Source organism: Nothobranchius furzeri, chromosome 4 (genome assembly GCF_043380555.1).
Source record: "Nothobranchius furzeri strain GRZ-AD chromosome 4, NfurGRZ-RIMD1, whole genome shotgun sequence".
Lineage (NCBI taxonomy): Eukaryota > Metazoa > Chordata > Actinopteri > Cyprinodontiformes > Nothobranchiidae > Nothobranchius > Nothobranchius furzeri.
The window spans coordinates 39,698,490-39,720,716 of NC_091744.1; the positions used below are offsets into that span (position 1 = coordinate 39,698,490).

Sequence of the window (22,227 nt, forward strand, 5' to 3'; positions counted from 1 at the left end):
GCTCATTAGAGAGCAGTGCAGACAGACTTACTACATGCTGCAGCTGTTTTTGTAGGCCAGCTGCTGCTGAATTTGGGGAAAGTTATTCTGCACACATCCAGATCAGATGGTCGATTACAGAAAATAATGTAATTCAATAATTTCTAAACAGACTAAACAAGTAAAACATCAAATAAATCACTCTGCTGTCATCAGACGGAGTGATTCAGGGGGTGAGGTGTTCTTAATGATGAGGGTGGCTGAGGTGTGTCATCACTCACTTTGGTCTGGTCCAGACCGTCTCTTTACTGGTGGGTCTCCTTCCTCAGTAGGTGACGTGAAACGCCAACATCTGAACGTTCTGTGTTCCTTAGAGGAGAAGAAAAGTAACATTAGCAAGCTGGCTAAATTATTTTTTACTAGCATCTCAAGGACTTGGAGAAGCAGATCTTCACTTACCTAAACATCAGACCAGTTTGTCCCAGCTGAGCTCATCAGGGCGTTAGTCTGACAGCCTGTCAGTGAAACACGGCTCCAGTCTTCTGGATGTGGACTCTAAAAAGCAAAGGAACATTTTTACTTTGTTTTAATTATTTTACAGCCAATTTTATCAGCTTTCCGACGCTCACGCTCATACAGACGGTGAGCTTTGCTGCGCCTGACTGATGCAGAGTTAGTTTTTATATCTGCAGTGAGACAAAAAACTAACCTCACTTCACTTAGAGATCGTTCTTTAAAACTCTATTAAATCCACTGTGTTGACGCACTTTAATGACTTTGTCACCCTGCTGGAAAAACCAGCATAGACCAGCATGGCTTCCTTGCTGGTCTTTGCTGGTTTTTGCTGGTCCATGCTGGTTTGGTGCTGGTTTAGCTGGTTTATGCTGGTGGACCAGCATAAACCAGCAACGACCAGCATGGCTTCCTTGCTGGTCTTTGCTGGTCCATGCTGGTTTGGTGCTGGTTTAGCTGGTATATGCTGGTCCACCAGCATAAACCAGCTAAACCAGCTTCCTTGCTGGTCATTGCTGGTTTATCCACCAGCAATGTCTGCTGGTGGCCAAAGTTGATCCAGGGTTTGAATTCCAGCCCCATATCTTTAGCCGCATTTCTCCCTCCTCTCTCCCAAGGTTTCCTGCTTCCTTGCAGTGTGAAAAACTGCCAGTAGTGCCCAAAAAATTGAGACCAGTAATGTTTAGATTGCTTTGGGGAATGTGTTTTAAAGTGCTTAGCTTGATACTGTTAATATGGTTAATTCTCTCTCTGATTACAATTCTAAAACTATAGTTTTCAATCACTTTCAGTTTTGATGTTTTGGATGAATCTATGAAAGCACTTTAATAAAAACATTCCTCCATCAGACACAAGCCACACTGAAGACAAGAGCATACATATTTTAGTACATTTAATATTAGGAAAAATAAGTAAATAAATAAAATAAACAGATTCTAAGATTAAAAAAATGGATCTATGAATAATTACACAATAGTCAATATTATCTTTATATACATTTATTATATAAAACAAACAAATTGTAATTGTTTCAGCAAATGTTAAACATCATAAACATTAAAATCTTAAGGGAATTTTTATTGCTATTTAAAGTGGCTTTAGCAACTAATCAAGATTACATCACTTTTGTTCACATTTTAACATTGCAGTTTTTCGATAAAATAGTAATATTTTTCCATCCATCAATAAACACTGTGTACATAAAGTAAAAACAAAACTTAAAGATTTGAGCAGATTAAAAAAGGTGAACACTTAAAGCATGGATCTTTGGTGTGTTCTTGCTGTGTTCTGTTTCTAATTCAATTTCTAGTTCTTTTTAAAACACAGGAAAGGTTTTTGCTTTACCTGCTAACGTTTCGTTTGTGACTAAAAACATCCTCAGAGCTGACGCCAATGGTGGTGTCACTTCCTTCTCTGTGTATCCGCGGGCAGCAGAGGATGTTGTCGCCCTCTGCTGCCCACTCTCCCCTCTCCGATGATGCAGTCCCATGTGCGATCCAACTCCATCGTCCCTGTTCATGGTCCCACATCCACGTCTCCTCATCTCGATAGCTTCTTTTATCCATCTTTTGTACTTCTGTTGCTCGGTTTTTATGATCCTTGTGTTGTCCCAGTCCATTATATGGTTTTCTCTTGTGCAGTGATCTGTTACGGCTGACTTCTTTATAGTGCTTCGTCGCCAACTCAACACACGGACAATAGAACACAGAAAGGAGTGCGAGAAAGAAACAAGTCGAAAACACACAAGAGCAGTGAAGCAAGAAGCAGAAAGCACAATAAAGAAATCGGCCGTAACAGATCACTGCACAAGAGAAAACCACATAATGGACTGGGACACAAGGATCATAAACAGCGAACAATAGAAATACAAAAGATGGATCAAAGAAGCTATAGAGATAAGGAGAAGTGGATGTGGGACCATGAACAGAGACAATGGAGTCTACACATTGGATCGTGCATGGGACTACATCAACGGAGAGGGGAGAGCGGGCAGCAGAGGGCGACAACGTCCTCTGCTGCCCGGGGATAAATGGAGTAGGAAGTGACGCCACCATCAGTGTCAGCTCTGAGGATGTTTGTAGTCACAAACGAAATGTTAGCAGGTAAAGAAAAAACTTCCTGTGTTTTAAAAAGAACTAGAAATGGAATTAAAGCATGCACACTAAAAAAGAAAAGTGCACAGGCAAAGAAATGCTCTTTGTAGTTGGGGTGCTTTACAAAAAGACTATTTTCTCAGTGACACCGAGCATTTCTAATGTTTAAAAGAAATTGATCAAAGTTTCATCTTGTGCATGCTAAAAATACTACAGCCATCAAGAAAGGTTTTGGAACAAGACCACTTGACCACTAGAGTTTGCAATTTTTCAGAACAGTTGTGGTTATTTTTAGTACATGTGTCAGTGATGTTAAAAATGAACCCATCAGAGGGAAGTCAATGCAGTTCTTTGTCTTCACCACCAACTGTCAAAAGCCAGCTTGATTTGTGGGAGCAAAATTCTACTTCAAGGCTGCAGCTTTCCAAAAGGCATCGTGCAGATAGAACCAAGTCTAGCACACCCACAGCAGGTTGGCCACACACGTGAGCTGGCCCTCTCTCGAAGAAGGTGCATGCTTGGAGTGGACTTTCAGCATGCGCAATGTTGAGGAAACTGGTCAAATGAGTGCATTTTATGCAAGCGCGGAAAAGGAAGTTGGTCTCCCCACTTATGGCACAAATCAAACCCCATATTGTGTTGTTTCCCTGTCCCCTCTGAAGAAGGACCTTCCACAAATACAAAATCCTGGTGTTCTCCAGTACAGTGAGGAATGCTCAGAACTGTAAATCAGGAAAACAAAGAAGCCAGTTCAGACACATGGCACAGCACATTAAGTCCACTCTCCTGGGCAGAAATCTGAATCAGCCAGAACTGATCAAGAGAAGTTGTGAAACACAAGAGAAAAATGTTACCTACAGAACGACAACCAAAGACTAGTCTCTTTCATGTTGGTTTGGAAAGTCACAAATGTAAGTCTCATCACCAGTTTTCAGGACCAGACATTTCTGCTCTAACCTGTCTACTGGAATCAGATCCACAGTAGGTCCCCTACTTATAAGTCTAATATGTGACTCAAATCTGTACCCTTGTGGTAAAGGGAATGATGCTTGTGTATGAAACTTTTGGAAAAGTACAGCAATTTCTGTACCCCACTCTGAGGGAAAAGATATAATGCTTCGAATCTCTCCACAAACACCATCACTCAACTTTCCATAACAATCCCTTCTTCTCTTACTGAGGCTGTAGCTTTTGCTGGTATAAACCAGTCCTTTGTGCACCATTCTCTTGTGTACCACCATTTCATCTGGTGGAACTTTTTCTGCAGAAATGAAGGCACTTTTCTCCTCCTCAGTTGTCTCAGTAACCCTGCCATTATCCAGAACAGTTGTGTCTTGATATCTAGTGAAGGACTTTACTCTTGAGTTATTTGTGAGCTCCAAACAGAAGTTCTTTACTTGCTCACTAACTGCAAACCTTGTACTGAAAAGCGGAACCGTTCTATGCAACAAGAATTTGTTTACAATCTGCAAAGCTACACATTTTGTTCCGTGAAACAGTTTCAACAGACCACCATTTGCATTTTCAAATACAAATGCTGAGTGTGCCCAGAGCGGCCCCCACAGTTTCACAGACTTGGACAGGTGCGTTAGCAAGTGTACATTGAATGTCATAGATGCTTCTCCATACAACAGTTGAAACCTTGCCACGAACTCGAACAGCATCTCATCTGCTTTGTTGATCTCTTCGAATGTGACATTCTCCTTCAAAAGCAGAAATACTGCAAACACCAGCAGGGATAGGTGCTTCACATAACGTGACTGAAGCACCCCATTCAGGACTGGCAAACTGTAAAACAGGAGCCAAGCTCGCCACTCTGAGGCTTTCCAGTACTTGAACTCTGCAATGGGTCTGGGAAGTCGTGTAATAAGGTGTGGTGGCTTGATTTCCTTGATCCTGTTTTCTAGCACCCTCATTGTATTTGGACTGCCGATATAGTAGGGTTGATCACTGCCACTCAACAGAAGCTCTGTCAGCTGTCTAATGACACCAAGCAAGACAGCATGCATATAGTCTGGAACAAACCCCCAAACAATGTCAAAATAAGGCATGTTTATCAGTGGTGATGGACCTTTCACCCCCCTGACACTTCTGTGTTGTTCTACGGCCTGCTCCATATCTGCAATCATTTTATTAGCCTCTCTCTCAGGGTATTCTGTGGCAGTCACAGTATACTTCACCTGTTTTTCAACGAGAGTCCCAGGGTGTAAACAGAAGCCACAACCAAAATACCCATTAAACTGGGTGGTGTTTTGCATAGCTGGTCTTGCCTTTGAGTCCACACAACAACAGAGTCCAACAATTTTGCTGTTCACCAGAGCTCCACATTTTCTCCAGGACACACCATTGGATGCCAGTGTTTTTGCCTGATCAACAAATGGTTTTAGAAAAATTGGCATGACTGGCTCTTGAGCACCAAACCAAAGACCTGCAAGCATTACATTCTGGAATCTCAATTTGGGAGGGAGTTCATTTAAATGCAGCTGGATGGGCCATATTGAAAATTTGGAAGACTTGTAGACAGGTGAACCATCAGAATTAAAATTAAATGACAAATTGGCCGGATCTGACAGAATGCCACCTGGTTTTGACAGGTTTTGATACATTTCACCATCATATATGTCAGAGATAACATGTTCATTCTGTTGCCTTTGGTATCTGTAGTTCATGCTGTTTTGAATTTGAGGGTTTTCCATCAGTGTCTGAATTTGAGGTGCAATTGGTATGCTTATGAAAAAGCTTGCACTGTTCAATGTGCTAATTTCAATGGGAGCACTACAAATTGTACACTGAACAATGTTTTTTTCTTTTATGTCTTCTTGTTTGCCAATGTATAATTTGCAGGTTTTGCAGTAGAAGTGAAATTCCACTATGTCAGAAGAGTTCTTAAACACTTTGTTGAACAAATATTTGGATCTCGGTAAAACCTCTTTGCCAAACAGTGCATTTATAAGCTTTAACAAATCATCAAGTTGTGTTCCTGTTATGTTATGTCTTGCTGCATGACACATTACCATAAGCAGTGCTTCAGCCCTTGTTGTTGTACCCCCTGAAATTAGTGCAGAATCCATGTCAGTGTCAAATCCTATCTGTCCAAATGGGTCGTCCTCTGGAAGGTCTTCAATGTTTGAATCAACTTGAGGATCACTTTCAGGTGAGGAATCACACTCAAACTCCTGGCTGACGTTACTTGATTTCAGCACAGATAAGCCACCAAAAGAAGTTGTGGGCTGTAGGGTGACAATAAACACACATTATTGCATGTATCTACCAGCAAAAACAAATGATAAAAGCAACTGATCGGGTGACTGTATCGGATCGATTCCCCTCTTTACTTGGTGCTAAATTATTTTTTCGGTTGTTTGGACAAATCTTGTTTAGAGATCAGGAAACCGATTTATTCATTATTTATTTATTATTAAAGAGGCCATTTCATTCTGACCTGAATTGGAATGTTTATTATGTGAAGTGCCTTGAGACGACTCTTGTCGTGATTTGGCGCTATATAAATAAACTTGAATTGAACTGAATTGAATTGAATTCTAATTTCAGGACTTTGTGGTTATTTCTTAAGTATTAACCAGTAATATGAAACATTTTACATCTAAAAAACGTTACGAAATACTGATTAACAGACCATTCAATCGGTCTGGGTCAATATTCAGGTGGTTCCGGCTTGTTCCATCAGGCAGCTTCGGCTGCTGCTCGTTCATACTCATTATTCGAATTTGCTAGCCTCAGATTGGCTAACAAACTAGCCTATGAGAGCAAGATATATCGTTTCCTGCCCTGCTGCTCATTGTTAACACCGGGCGTTCTCTCTTCCTGTTTGGTATGCTACAGCTTTTAGCATGCAGCATGCTAGGCGTGGTTTCAACTGCGAGAGCTACCGAATACTAACAAACAAAGGAGTTGTGACAAATCAAATACAGGCCATTGGAACTCGCATTTTATCAACACCTGCATAGTTTGGGATTGTGTTTTTTGGTTTGGGAGACGAACCCCTCCTCCGTAACCAGGTTATTTGTACGGAAGCCCGGAAAGGTAAAAAATCCTCAAATGTATTTTTCCCTACTGGCGGATAAAAATGTATTGAATAGAACAGAATAGATTTATTAATCCCACAGTGGGGACATTCACTCATTACAGCAGCACACACACTTAGAGAAGAAAAATAAGATTACAGGTAAAACTGATTCCAGCCATGTTTGCTTTCATAACTTCAACAACATCATGCTGATGACCCACATGAACATAATCCTCTGTTAGTCGATGCAGTTACATCACAAAGTTAGCTTAACATGATAAGATTACTTTTGCTTGGCAAAATACAACAACAGGTAATATTACGAATGACCCTAGATGGAATTTAAATCCTTTTACATTAATCATAACTAAAAGTTCCTGGGAGACATTTGTGACATGTAGCTGTAACTCTTTACTGCTGACAGATGATGTGAGTCCTTGTAAACCACCCCACGATGGGACGCACCCAAAGCACCACATATACCAAATAACACCCAAGAACATACAGTCCGATGTCTCAGAACGACCGTCTTAGTACGTCTATGCACCCCCGCTCCAACGGTGCCGAAAAAGTCAGCAAGTCCGGGTAAACTGGACGCTGCTGCCAACATGAAACACAACAGAGACGCTCTTTTCACGACTAAAATGCTAGATTTTAAACGTTTTTGAATTGTAAACAATTTGGTACGCTTAACATGATTAATCATTTTTAAATTAATCGGCACACCCCTTGATTCAATGAATTCTTTTTATTTAGTTTTTCTTAGGTTATTTCCATCAGAAATGACGTTTTTTTTCTGGTCTTTGATGCTGATTTCCATATTAGTTTCCTCTTTTATTGATCAGCCCTAATTTACTCTGCAGTATTAATTAATTTCTTTATCCCTAGTTTTATGGGTTAATTTTAGTTTGATCTATATAGCTTTTCTAGTGTTCACTAGCCCGTATGTTACCCCTTATATCTGTTGCACTCTTTTTGTGGATTTTTAGCGCCTTTCCATTTTGCCAATGTCCTGTTTGTGGTTTTGAAGGCACTGTTACGTTAGATCTTTTTTTTCCTGGTTTAGGTCTCTTTATACTGTAATTTCTTGGACCATTGCAGATGTTCTCCCTCTTTTTAGTCCAGCATTTAGAATACTTTTTCTCTACATGATATCTATTTGTTTTTACTTTCCCAGAAATGTCACTTATGTCACTCACCTGTGCTGCTTGATCATTATCATGAGATACACATGCTGTCTCTCCAATTTCCGTTATTACAGTTTTTCAGTTAATTACCGGATCCTCTGATCTGTTCAGTTTTTCGCTCATTCTGTTTTTGCCAACTTCATGTCGAGCCTTCTGTTTTATTTAATGTTTCTTGAATAGACCTTGTAATTTATTTTTTTTATTAACTCACTACAATGCCTCACTTCAGTGGACTGCTGTTTAACACTTATAATAAACAGCAAAGATAATAGAAAAACATTGCTTGTGTATAAAAATAAGAATTGCAGGTATTGTTGTGTGATTTGGTTAAAAGCTTACCAGGTTGAATGTCTCATCTGAATCAGACTCCAGACAGCCACATGGAGACATGGTCTGAAGAGAATGTAGAAAAGGCACAAACACAGTAAGAAACAGAAATGTGTAATAATATTATCTTGCCTCACATATTAGTCAATCACCTCAACATCTGCAGCATCTTCTCTGCCACATTCAGTGTAGGGCAAGGTCTAGAGACAAAAGAAATTATTTGAAAAGATTTTTAGTTCATTTCTTTGTACATTCAGTTTGTAAATATCACAAACTTGCACATGAGGTTTGGTAAAAGAACTTACAAGGTTGATTGTGTCATCTGGATATTCCGGGAAATCAAAATGACCAGATGAAGACGTGGTCTTCAGAGGAGGTAGAAAAGATGTTACTAAGTAAGAAAGTACCACAACACTTTGTGCAGGGCAGCACAGTGTGAAATCATGTTTCTATCAATTTAAGAATACATGTAACCCTCACCTCAAAATCTGCAGAATATGGACCAGAAGTCACTTGGTCACAGCTTTCACTGCTCAAGGGAGAAGTCTGAAAATATTTACAAAACCATATTCCCTATTTAGTGTCTTCAAACATCAGCAAAGGCAATGTGATAGATCTGTTAAAGAAAAAAAAAAGTCAAATTTCATTACTGCATTACAAAAGGGTTATTGTAGGTTTCAGAAAGTTACAATTAAGACCTTTTAAGACCGCTATGAACAAAATGTTAGACCAGCATGACACATTAACACAAAGTCACACATTAACAAAGTCTGTTTGAGTTGGAACATCTCAGAAGCATCTGATGGCAGATGTTTTGTTATCCAGTCAATCAAAAGAACTGACCTGTTTAAACCTAAGACATAGTAGGGCTGCACGATTCTGGATAAAATAATCCCAATTATTTTTTGCTCATATTTAGATCATGATTCTCTCACAATTTTTTCCCCAATTTAAATAGTTATTGCACGTATTAACTGCAAATCAGCTTTGTAACAGCTGACACTGAAAATAAAAACAATAAATAAAGGCTACTGTTGTTTTATCCTGCCAGCTCGCTTCTGCATCACATGGTATAAGGCTCCGCCATTATCAATTGTTGAGGGAAAAAGAGGGAGCACTTTTTTTCATGCAGATTATGTCCAGGTTTAAAATGCGGTACAATGATTGTGTTTTTTTTTTCCCTTTTTCATTTTAATTGTCATTTCAGAATGAGTTTGCTTACAAGCATGAATTGAAATCACAACCTTTTAACGATTAATTGTGCAGTCCTAAGACATAGAACAAAAAACTGGGTGGGCGTTGTTCAGACTTAAGTCCTTGAATTTAAAGTTATGTATTTTAGACTTTTTTTAAGACCATTTAAGACCCTGCAAGAACTCTGATACATCTTTCATGAGCTAACTTACATCCAAAGTCTCTCTGTTCCATCTTGCAGAGGGTAACTTGATGGTACTGTTTGGTTCCAGGTACAATTTGTACTTGCGCTTTGGCATTCTAAAACAAAAATGAACATCGATATCAGTAACAGACATGATTCGTGAATAAAACCATGGTAAATTTAAACAGTTACACTGGTGAAATTCAGCTCACTTAAGAAATACCATTATTTGAAAGTATTAGTCAAGTCACCATTTCAAAAGTCCAAGTCACACTCAAGTCCTTAGTGCAGGGGTCGGCAACCTGTTCCCATCAAAGAGCCATTATTACCCGTTTCCCACGGTAAAGAAAACACTGGGAGCCACAGCAGCTGTGGCGTTGTGGGCGGGGCCTACACTCAGACAGCAGAGAGCTGCTTTAACAGATCACAACAGGTGACAGCAACCAATACCAGTCGCTCATGTACCTCAAAGTTATCTTTCAACAGAAGATTATTAATAAAACAGTTTGTTTCAAATTGATCCAAAAAAAATGTAGCCCGTCTGCGCTACAATATTTTGATATTTTTCACCCTTCTAGTGGTTTTAATAGCTGAGCAGGTGACGCTTCTTGAGGCGTCACACATAACTGCTCTGTCTCGTTGGACTGTTGTAATTAAACATTGTACTGAACTAAACTTTGCATTAATCATTGTTGAAAAGGATCCAATCAGGTAGTTTTTTTCCCTCATTTACACTGACGGAGGTAACGGCACAGTGTGCATGGCTCTGGTGTTCATCCGGTTTAATGTTTCTGTTTGCAACAATTTTCACAAGAAGGTAAAACAGTTAAATGACAGGATTCGCACTGACCGGATATTTCCCGTGTTTGACTGTTTATTTTGATGGAGAAATCTCAAACCTGCAGATGCGCTGATATTTTAATCGTTATGCACATCGTAGAGGTAGCTACATCAATCAGGAAAAGATTCCCATCAGAACATCTGAGATGGACACTGAGCTCAGCGCAGCTCGCTGTCAGCGCATGCGTATGGTGGACAGCAAGATGAAGATGTGTAGATCGGGGGCTTGGAGCGCATCGCATAACCAGAACCATGCAGGAAGATTCAGTGTTTTCTAAACACGGTCTCTCAGAGACTTAAAAAATGTCCCCTGATTATGAATCTTTGGCTGAATAGCACTTGTTCCTGTCTCCAACACATCAATGAGCCTGTCTGAAGAACAGTCCAGAATCTCATATCCTCTTCAGCTCAGAAAGCGCCTATAGACTTATTTGATTATGCACAAACAGTTGACCTGTTCAGGTTTACGCAGACAATCTTTAACTATTCATTAGTTAGTTTACAAGCAGAGAGCCACATCAGATGGATGAAAGAGCCGCATGCGGCTCCAGAGCCGCGGGTTGCCGACCCTTGCCTTACCCCGGGTTTCCACAGGAGCCGTCAGCAGCACGTTACTGCAGCAGCACGTTTTGCTCGCGTAAGCTGCTGCTTGGCCCTTCCCACGAGACGCAAAGCAGCAGGGGAGCAGCTGTCACCGACAGGGCACGAAGTCACACGAGTGACTTCGTCAGTAAACACAACAACAAGCAGGAGAAAACTACAACATGGTTTGTGTTTTATGTTCTGTCCGTTTTATAATCGCCAATACGGACCTGAAAAACAAAGGAGACCGCTAGCTAGGTGATAACTTCTCACGGGGCCGCACAGTTAGTAACTTTTTCTTTAAAGTAAAGCAACCGGAAGGCAGTACGTTCTTTATTCTGAAAATCTCGGGAGCTTCTCTCCATTTCCGCGTCCGATTTCCTGTCTTTCCTTCCCCAAAAATGTCGAACTTGACCCGTTTCAGAGGCGTCGCGCGTAGAAAATAGAACCGGCGCGTAAAGGCCGCGACATGCTGCTCCTGAGACGTGGCCGACTCGCGCTGCTGACGGCTCCAGTGGAAACGGTTCTGTTGACCACACGGTTCCTATCAGCAGCTATGACGTGCTGCTGCAGTAACGTGCTGCTGACGGCTCCAGTGGAAAGCCGGGGTTAGTGTGCAAGTCCAAGTCTCATAGGATTAATCCAAGTCAAGTCACTGGACCCTACTGGGCAAGTGTGAGTCCAAGTCCCTAAAATAATCTTCCAGTCCAGGTCAAGTCATTATCACCTTTGAGCAAATCACCAATCTGAGAGAGTTTATAACTACAATAATGGCAGCTATACATGGTTTATTTTAAAATAAATTGTACTCATATCAGGCGAGTCTTTCATCATGAATGGTCATCATGTGGTGGAAACAATAGCTAGAAAATTACATTAGAAGAACAAAATTCTGTGCAAACATCTCCCTTTAACAAGAACTGTAGATGTTTGTTTTCTGCATTTTTAGTTAATGTTTTTTTGTATTCACTGAAGTTACTCGTTGGTTACAGTATTCAGAAATGTTAGTCAAATAAGAGTAATTGTGAACTACTAAACACTTTGAATAAATTATTTAAATCTTAAATTTAATTTTAAAGTACTCAATTAAATGAAATCATTAAATTTAAATTAAATAAAAATTTACTAATTATTTAATTTTATTAGTTTATTTTATTTCATTAATTTATTTTATTAAAATTATTTAATTATAAAATTGAATTAAATGAATATGCAACATTTTATTCGAGTAGAAATGATAAAGTAAAACTACCCGTAAAAAGTATTTTTCCCCCATAAAGTTACTAAAGGAAATTGGCGGAGTGAATGTAACAAGTCCCTACCCACCTCTGGTGGATAATAAGTAATAATAAATCACTTTTTTTTTCTAGATGGATTGTAGTTTCAAAAAATGTCAATGTTTACATTTAAGAAATATTTCAGATATAGTGTCTGCAATTAGCTATTAACATTTAATGAGTCAAGGGTCACTTATTCTCCCTTAAAATAAAAAATAATTGGTTGTAATCAAATCCCCACTATGAATTGAGAGGGGGAACTGGGAACTACAGCATCCTCTGCTCAGTGCTCACGCGCTTCCCGCCGTTGAAGTCAAAGCTAGCTGGAGGGGCGTATCTCAACATTAGCATTAGGACCAAGATCAAGAGCAAATTAAGTTGCGGCGTCACGATTTAAAAACTAAAATATTTTAGACCTTATTTCTTTTTAGACAACAGTTATATTTAACTAATTCGAATTTAGGAAACTAATTTTGTTTGCCTTAAAAAATGTTTGCTTATGTTAGGTATATAGACGACGGCTGTAAAGAAATCGTTCCAACAACCTTTATCAAAGATTTTGACAGCCAGAAGGATACCAGCAAAATTTACTGGGTTCGCTGGCAAGACAGTTTTTTCAAAGCTCAAATATTAATGCTGAAGGGTAAGTCACGATCTCACAAACAGTTTTACTTATTAATAAGGTCGACCTAGGATGTGTAGTTAAATTGACTGGCTGAAATCTCTGTCTACCGCTCTAGTCGAGCTAGCTAGTGTGCTATTAGCTTTTAGCTAGTTACGATAGTGTAGCGTTGCTAAGGTTAGCGTTCCTTAAGAACAGAGCGAATAATGAAATAACTACATAAAATTATGTACAGTATAGCCGATGCAGTCAAATACTTACATGAAGTGCTGTTTATATTCCAGACACCAAAGAGGACATCGAAGAGGAGCTGTCAACGGGGAAGAGGGTCCGTGTTAAAAAAGTCATGGATCCCAGCACTTCACCGCTACCTTCTGAGGCGGAGGAAGCCAGGACAAAAAAAGTATATTCTACTAGCATGTTGGCAAACATTAGGCAATGTTCATTAACCACTCAATACTCACCAATGATGAATAAATGGGCCCAACGTTGGTAAAACAAAAATGAAAAGACAAATCTTCACAACTTTCCAACACACAAATGCGCAGCTGCTTCCGATCTTCTGTTTTTTCTTCTTCTCCTTTCTTGAGGGGTTTTACGGCGGTTGGCAGCCAACTGGGAGTTGCAGTTTTTATCTTTACCTTTACTTTTTACCGCCCCTACTGCTCCGGAGTGTGCATCAGCGATTACATTTTATTTATAAATCCAGTGTAATCCGAATTTTTTTAGAATTATAAACTAAAATCTTTATATTAAATTGTTAACCATTTTCCTTAACCTTTCAATCAATCATGATCTATATTATATAGACAACAAATAAAAATAATGTACATATGCATATCTGTCAATGGAACATACTCAGTTTAAATTAAAATGGAACATACTCAGTTTAAATTAAACACCCAATTCTAATTTTCTACTGAAAAGGTCATTATATTACTTACTGACACCCAAATTGTGTGGATAGATATATTTCATATAAGAAAACTCCCAAATAACCAAGTTTTTCTCCAACATATTTCATTAAATAAGTTTGTTCCATGCAGATTCCATCTCCATGCAGCAAGTTTCAGCTGTCTGGCTCATAGTATCTCTTTGAATTATTTTTATTTTATTTTTGTGTTTTACAGCTACTACTCAAAACGGGGTCTGAGTTTCTTATATATATAAATTTGTAAATCAGCCTAGTTTGAAATAATTAGTTTTAGGCTTAAAGGAATAGAATCCATAACATAACAATCAAGGAGTCAAGTCAAGTTTTAAACCCAGAAAGGAATTCTACATATGTAAAAGTTAGACCATCGTTGTTAAAAAGTTGTTTAATGAGAAGAATATTATAATCAATCCAGTTCTGTAAAAACAATGTCACATCTAAATAAATATCCTGGTTATTGCAAATACTGTATAACACTTAGGGAGAGAAATTATGCTTTAAAAATGTAATCAGATCTTTTCAAAAAATTTCACAAATACCGTTAGAGATCTCAAGGGCTGAGCTTGTATTTACTAATCAAGAAAGACCCTCAGCTTTGGGAAACACACGTCCAGGTATAGTTAAGTCCTTCTGTAACCATAAATTGCATTTGTGTTACAAAGACGATATTAGTAGATCACCATTTTCACTTATTTCCACTGTTTGATCCTTTTCTGCTGCATAGACAATAAAGAATAAACCCATTCTTACATATTTATTTCACACCAATCAAAATATTTCAGGCAAATTTACCGAAATGTTAAGAAGTCAATGTAAAATTAATCATTGGTCTTTTTTGGTCTAATTAGAATTTTAATGTTCACAAGTTAAAAAATGTTATAGTTAATGTGTTTTTTAAAGTAGCTCAGTGCATGCTCTTAAATGGAGAATAAGGTTAGAAAATAAACACAAAATGACAAAAAAAAAGTTATGGCACTAATATTAAGAAAGAGAAGAAGTCGTCTGAGCAAATTCGATATTAACAACACAAAACGAATACATGTAATGTGGGTCTAGACAAAGAAGTCACTTATCAGCTATTTTGGGAAGACATGGTCTATTTCAATGAAAAAAAAACATCACAACAAAAAACGCATTAATAAGGAATCAGCAAGAGAAAGTTGTTTTGTCATTGTAAGCTACAAATGTCATTTACAAGAATATGCAAACTCAGTCCTTTCTGAGCAGATCTGTGTCCAAAAGTGTATTGTTACTGGAGTGAATAAAGCCAACATCAGGCCATGACATTAGGTTAAAAATTATTTCCAGTAATATTGCGCTTGCTTTGTGTAGCATTGCTTAGTTTGTTAGTATGTGAGTTTGCTAACTTTAAATCTTATGAAAGTCATACTGTAATTTTAAGTTGTGCTTTTGTAATGTTTACAGACAACTCAGAAAAAGGCCGCAGAGGAAGCAAAAGATGTTAACCTACTGGCCATTCTGCAGGAAAGAAAAAACAGAAAGAGGAACTCTCCACTCTGCCCTACCAGTACCAAAAAAATCAGAGAAGATATCCTCAGCGATTCCCTCTTTGAAGATGATACTGAGGATGACGATAATGATGGTGGTGTTGTCCCACAGAAACTTTATGAGGAGGCAATAAAAAAACAATGCTTTTATCAGAAAAAGTATAGTTGCATGTGTCTACAGCAGCAGGAAATGGAAAAAAGGTAAGTTTTGAATAGCCTTGAAAAATAATTTTGTATTATTGTTAATGTGTCCTAACAATATACTGTAAATCTACCTTTAAGCTCTAGTTGGATTCAGTCTTGTTATTGTCCTTGCCAAAAGTAGATGGGTGTGTAGAATATTGTGAATAGCAATAGCATTATTTGGTCCTGTTGAAATAGGCTGGGTACTTTGATCAAAAATATGTTTTTAATTATTGAGCCTTATTATTGAATCTTTATATTTCAAAGGTGTGTTTATACTTTTAAATTGATATATTTGGTAATATAATATTTTGCTACTTGTTTTTGTCACACAACTACCACATGCTGTCCAGATTTGGCCTTTCTGAATGCTGTGCACATGTGCAGCACTACCCATCTGCACTATAGGCAGCTAGATAATTTCACAGATAATAATTAACAATTTTTTTATCATTTCCTAATAATATAGTCATTACATATTTTCTTCTGTTTAAGAATGCAGGAGCAAGAAAAGAGTCTTTCAACAATGGAGTCTGAAAATAAAACTCTCCGAGAGCTGAACATAGAGCTGCAACAGCATCTAATGAAGGCGCTGAAGTCAACCTCCTCCAAGAGCAGTGGTGAGGACAGATCATTTCCCCTAAGTCTCTTTACTAATGCAGTTGTACCTAAAACTGAAATGTGTTGTGGGTATTTTTTAATGTATACTTCTGGGCTTAATGTAAATTATCCCATATAAGGAAATGTTTCCCTCTGGGCTGGCAGTCCCAAACCCCTCTTATCTTGTTGAAATGTTTTTGGGCAAAACACTGAACTTAGACAGTTATGCACCCATTTGTTTGTGAATAGGGAAAAAGATAGAAAAGCAATATATATTGTAGCTCACTTAACTTTTACAGTTGCCTGACGCTCAGAAACAAACATTTTAACAAGGATATAAGGACAAAATATATACATTTATCAAGTAGCTGAAGGTAGCAAACATCAAAAACACTTTGGAAGTGACCATTAGTTGCAGTACTTCAGCTGTGAGCTTAGGTATCACTAACCTAATAAGGTTTGGGAAACATATTCTTTGTTGTTGTGTTTTCCATTATTTCCTGTGTTCATGATATGCTTATTTTCTCTCTAACTGTTAAAGATCCTGCCACCCAAAACTCAAAGACTTTATACAGTAAGTGCAACCAAAATTTATCAACATTTAGAATACAATTTTTTTTTTAAATTTACATTGTTAAAATAGATTTCTACACTTGCAGTACCAACTTGATATAAGTGAAATCAGAATTGTGAACTAATTTTACATTTTCAAAAGCCCCTTAATTTAGTCAAAGTGGTCTCATGTTTGGTTTTACATGTTTGTCAATCTTAAATGTTTCATTTCATCACACAAATGTAAATTTTACTCAAAGACAACACAAACACAAAATGGAAGTTTTAAATCAAGGTTTTTATCAAGGGAGAACTGAAAATCTACACAGCCCTGGGTGAGTAAATGATTGCGCCCTCAGCTGAAACTAGTGCTGTGTTGAAACATTTTGAAAAATTGATTCTGAATCAATTCTTCTAAGAAACAAATCGTATCAATTAAAAAGTCCAAGAATCGTTTGGTTTAACATTGTTTGCCTTTTCTTTAAAACTAATGAAAAGTAAGGTCTGAAAGGGTTAACACAATTTTTTCAGGTGAATTGTTACTCAGTGTTGCATCATTTCATTTCAGCAATATAATTAAGGTAACAGCTCACAGAAAAGTTTTCAAAAGCAGTGACCCATGTTGAATTGGAACAGATTGGGTTGAATCAAATTTTGTCGATTCTAACTCTTGAGAATCAAAATCAAATTTATTCTTGAAATGAACCAATACCCAGCTTTAGCTGAAACATAACTTAACAGCGGCTCATCACACCCGACTTCTGTTTGTCCTGCCGCACAGAGGCCTGATTCCTACCACACCTGTTCTCAGTAAAGAAATCAATCCTGTCAGACTTTCCTGAAACAGTGAAGTAGATCAAAATATCCTCAACATCATGCAGAGATTCCAAGACATTCAGCAACAAATGGGATGACTTGTCGTAATTTGGCGCTATATAAATCAACTTGAATTGAATTGAATTGAAGCTGCTAAGGGCAGCCCAATCGAGGTAATTGGGTTTCGGGGCAATCACTTTGTCACACTGGGCCATGGAAGTTTTGGATTTTTCTTCTCCCTTACTCATAATAACCCTCATTTAAAAATGGCCTTTTGTGTTTGTACTTGTGTTGATTTTGATTTAAAGTGAGACAGTTTTGGAAAAAAATTATCCATTCTCCACTTATACCATGTGGCTTCTTGCTTGGTTTAAGCAAGACACAAATGCTGAATATTTTAACATTCTTTTCATAGTTGCAGAGTCTGGCAGTGAAGATGGAGTGGAGACACCTAGGTGTCCAGAAGGAGAGGAGGTACTGTACTTCCCCTGCATACAGTATTCAAATACACACCACAAGTGTAGCAACACAACTCATATATGGGTTGCCATTTGTAATGTTACACAGTAAAAAATTATCAGCAAAATTTTTAATCATTTATCTTGTAATCAGAGAAAAAAACTAGGTTTCATTTTTAAGCACTTATTTTCACCTTGTCATTCATGTATTTATAAATGTTAAGTTTCCTAGCTAAATATTTAGTTAGCAAGTTAAATAAAGCCCCAGAGTGTGATATTTTTACCTGTTTACTATCAAATCCTGCGTTTCCAGTTCACAAACTTGTCCATCCATCCGTCTATCCATTTTCTGAACCCGCTTTGTCAATGCGGGGGGGGGGGGGGGGGGGGGGGGCTGGTGCCTAACTCCAGCAGCCAACGGGCAATCAGGCAGGGTTCACCCTGGACAGAGAGCTAGTCCATTGCAGGGCAACACAGGCACACAGGACAATCAATCATGCACACACACACTCACACCTAAGGACAATTTGGACAGACCGATCAACCTAACAGTCATGTTTTTGGCAGATTTAAATTCAAATACAGTGCAGAATTTTTCCCTGACGACGGCGGCGCAACAGTTTTAGGCAGAATATTTGAATTTTAACCACGATGCACTGAACTGCCAAATTATTGACTGCACGTGTCTGTAGCATGATTAGACACTCCTTTATATAGTTTATCAGCAAAAAAAAAGTGATTTGGGTGTGACTTGCTCTTTAAAAACTAGACATTTAGCCTGTAAAAAAATGTTTAAAAACAAAATATTTGATTTGAAAAATGGATATTAAATTAGGAAGCTAAATATTTTGTTCCAAACTAAATGTTTAATTTTCACAATAAATATTTTGTTTTTAAAATATATATTTAACTTGTTAACTAAATATTTAGCTAGGAAACTTAACATTTATAAATACTTGAATGACAAGGTGAAAATAAGTGTTTAAAAAATGAAACCTACTTTTTTGCTCTGATTATGAGATAAATAATTAAAAATATTGCTGTTAATTTTTGACTGTGTAACATTACAAATGGCACCCCATACTCAAATAGCAAAATGTGTTTTCATATGTAGAACTATGAAGAACACCTCTCCATCATTTGTTCACAAGCCAACTAACTTTTCAGTGTATTTGTTTTAGACTTGTGTGGGTGTTTATTTTTATTTTTATTTTTGTCAGATTCACCTGGGAGGAGGAGTCTACATCCGGAGAGAGGCCTGGTCAAGGATTAAAAACCAATCAAAGGATTCTTTGTTTCTGAAGGAGCTTGCAGTGGCAATCTGGGGAACAAAGACCCTAGGCCAGAAAAGCCTTACAGGGAAGGCGTGTCCTACAACTAAGAGCACCAGGCAGCCTTTAACCCCAAAGAAGCTGGAAACATTGAGAGGTATGGTATTTTTAGTTGGATTTGCAAAATGTTCTTGAGTGTTGACAAGTATGAAGGAGTAAAAGTGCACAAATAATTAAATATATCAATAGACAAATGCTTTAATGTCAATAATAGATAAAATTGAATTTAAACTAGGGTGGTCATATTTCCATTTCCCAAAAAGAAATCACACTAGGGCTGGGCTATATGGCCTAAAATCAACATCACGATATACTGAGGATTTAACCTCGATAACAATTTGTTTGATGCCGTTTTACCTTGGCCCCCAAAATGCATTGAAACAGCCCTGGCTGTGTGACTGAATTTGAAGGTGATCTGAATTGTATCAAATGTATAAATATTACATGTGTATAACTTATTGTTTTATTCAACGTGTAGTGGAGATAAATCTACCTATATTTTACTTTCAAACACTTTGCTTTGTTTTCTTGTTGCTTTGTTTTCTGTCCCATCTCTCATCTTCCTGCATCTCCTCTAAACTCTCCAGAAAAACTACTACTTGGCTTCTTACTTTTTCACCTCATCAGTTACTTTTGAGCAGATCAAAGGGATCTCCTGACCGCAAAGTGTAGTAGGCGTTTCAATGCTGCGTCGGTGAGGTGAAACACCGCAGCACATGGATAGCGGAGCGCGTCAAGCCATGTGTTGTAGTGCAACACATGGCTTTTACAAACATATACAGTACCGGATAAAGGACACATCCTTTTATGGAGTAGTTTTTCTTTGTGGTGTTTCTTTTCTTTGGACCTCTTTTCTACATTGTAGATTAATTGACATTTGCTATATTTTGTTTGCTACACATTTCCATATGTTTTCATTCATTGTTTGATATTTTCAATTTTAATTCATACTATAGAAGAAAATGAAAAAAATATCTATATTTTTTGTTTTCAAACTTTTGACTGATACCCAATACTCAAGTAACAATGAAGCAAACATTGTTGATAATATATTGCTTGTAGGAAACCCTGTTCATGCTTATGTGAATGATTTTTTCAAGACTTAATACTTAGGTACTTGTCTATTTGTATTTCATTTCAGCCTGCTTCAAAGAGTGGCTCATCAACAAAAAGTTGGAGGAGCCCGAGCTGCAAGCAAGATGGGTAAAAGCAGGGCGATACCTTACAGAAAAAATTATGGACATTAATAAACAAAAAAACAAAACCCCCAAGGACTGAAATGTGGCATTTTTTATGTTTCATGTTTTCATAAGGTAAGTTAAATTAGTTACTTGTTATTAGTGTTTGTTCTTATTTGTTATTAGTTTGTTTTTTAAATGATTTGTATGCATTTTGTTACCACGTTCTTTGTTAAACAAACGTAATAAATGTACATACTGACTTGAAAACCTTACCTTGTCTTTATTGTAGTAGTTACAGTATGTAATATTTTCCAATATTCTGTCTTATTGTAACAAAATTCAGTGTGGTTGTTCAGTACACTCGTATCCTCTGGGAGAATTTGTACTGCTAATCAGCATCCCATGCATGGACCACCATTGAATGCTGCTCCAATAACATGGACCAACAATCAATAGTGGTCCATGCTGGTCTATGCTGGTTCAGCTGGTAACCAGATCCATGCTGATTACCAGCTGAACCAGCATAGACCAGCATGGACCAGCTAGATCAGCATAAACCAGCTAGACCAGCATGGACCAACATGGACCAGCATGGACCAGCTAGACCAGCATGGACAAGCAAGACCAGCTAGACCAGCATGGACAAGCAAGACCAGCTAGACCAGCATGGACAAGCAAGACCAGCTTGACCAGCATGGACAAGCAAGACCAGCTAGACCAGCATGGACAAGCAAGACCAGCTAGACCAGCATGGACAAGCAAGACCAGCTTGACCAGCATGGACAAGCAAGACCAGCTAGACCAGCATGGACAAGCAAGACCAGCTTGACCAGCATGGACAAGCTAGACCAGCAAGACCAGCTTGACCAGCATGGACCAGCTTGACCAGCTAGACCAGCACCAAAACACAACATATGCTGGTCTATGCTGGTTACCAGCTATGCTGGTCTATGCTGGTTTTTCCAGCAGGGAACTTGGCTTCTGAATGTCCTAGAGCGATCAGGTTTGTTTTAGTGTACTCCAATCAACAGCCCCTACAACCACAAAAATGAATGGAGACATTAGCACTTATGGTTTATATTAGCATTGCGCTAACCACTCGCTGCCAAATTGCAGCTTTTGCGATTAGAAAATCTCCTTTTGTCACATTACAATTTAATTGCACATGCAGTTAATCGTTCAGCCCTAATATACATGCAGCTCTATGCTAAAAGTGTATTTTCAAAGAGGTAATGATGGATTTCTTTGTAAAAGTTGTTCATCTTTCCGACAGAAAAATTAGCCTGGACCAACGTAACGTGATAACAACGTAACGTGATAACAACGTAACGTGATTGCGTAACTTTCGTAAGGTTCATGTTCAGCCAATCAACTACTTTGACGTCATCAGCAGTCGAAGGACCCCGAGCAGATCCTGTACCGACACCAGCAGCAGACGTTGGAAAAAACACAACGGAGGGGGTGCTTTGGCTCCGCGCTAACGCTGCAAAGCATCATGAGAGTTGTAGCCTTTGCTGTAAAATCGGCCAGCGGGTCAGTTTTAATATATTTTCTATATCTCGCGGGCCACATCTGGCTGACACATGTACTCTAGAGCATTACCTCACCGCACATCACTGCGTTATAACTGAAATGTGACAGCAACAGGTCACGACCCAAAAGCGGGCTCTGCCGTGTCAGAACCAGGAGAGGTGGTGTTGTGATGTGAGACCTTTACTGACATTTCATCCACAATTTCAGGATCACACCTGTCAAGTCTCCTATTTTTGGCTGGAAACTATTTATAAAACTTGAAACTATTTACTATGTTCTCTATTCCCTGAAAATGTTCCCATATTA

At 38.2% G+C, this 22,227-nt stretch overlaps 2 protein-coding genes across 4 annotated transcripts; one reads left to right on the top strand and one right to left on the bottom strand.

Annotated features, from left to right (window-relative positions):
- Window positions 1-1,108: 1,108 nt before the first annotated feature.
- Window positions 1,109-15,191, bottom strand: LOC139069614 (uncharacterized). 3 transcript variants are annotated; one of them, XM_070550197.1, is made up of 8 exons: window positions 13,290-15,191; window positions 13,087-13,135; window positions 9,533-9,620; window positions 8,607-8,672; window positions 8,432-8,491; window positions 8,279-8,326; window positions 8,139-8,192; window positions 1,109-5,815 (listed from the first exon to the last, which is right to left on the bottom strand). In XM_070550197.1, the coding sequence occupies exons 3-8, from the start codon at window positions 9,617-9,619 to the stop codon at window positions 3,461-3,463; spliced, it is 2,670 nt and encodes an 889-aa protein (XP_070406298.1). In that variant the 5' UTR covers window position 9,620; window positions 13,087-13,135; window positions 13,290-15,191; the 3' UTR covers window positions 1,109-3,460. The 3 variants fall into 3 exon arrangements, with proteins under 3 accessions (XP_070406298.1, XP_070406297.1, XP_070406296.1); XM_070550196.1 differs by lacking the exon at window positions 13,290-15,191 and having other exon boundaries at window positions 13,087-13,196; XM_070550195.1 differs by lacking the exons at window positions 13,087-13,135; window positions 13,290-15,191 and having other exon boundaries at window positions 9,533-12,039.
- LOC139069615 (BEN domain-containing protein 5-like) lies at window positions 12,125-21,314 on the top strand. The gene is made up of 8 exons (XM_070550198.1): window positions 12,125-12,846; window positions 13,110-13,228; window positions 15,185-15,468; window positions 15,946-16,070; window positions 16,592-16,624; window positions 17,834-17,892; window positions 19,097-19,304; window positions 20,349-21,314. Exons 1-8 carry the CDS (start codon window positions 12,693-12,695, stop codon window positions 20,483-20,485), a joined length of 1,119 nt encoding a protein of 372 aa, XP_070406299.1. The 5' UTR covers window positions 12,125-12,692; the 3' UTR covers window positions 20,486-21,314.
- Window positions 21,315-22,227: the final 913 nt, after the last annotated feature.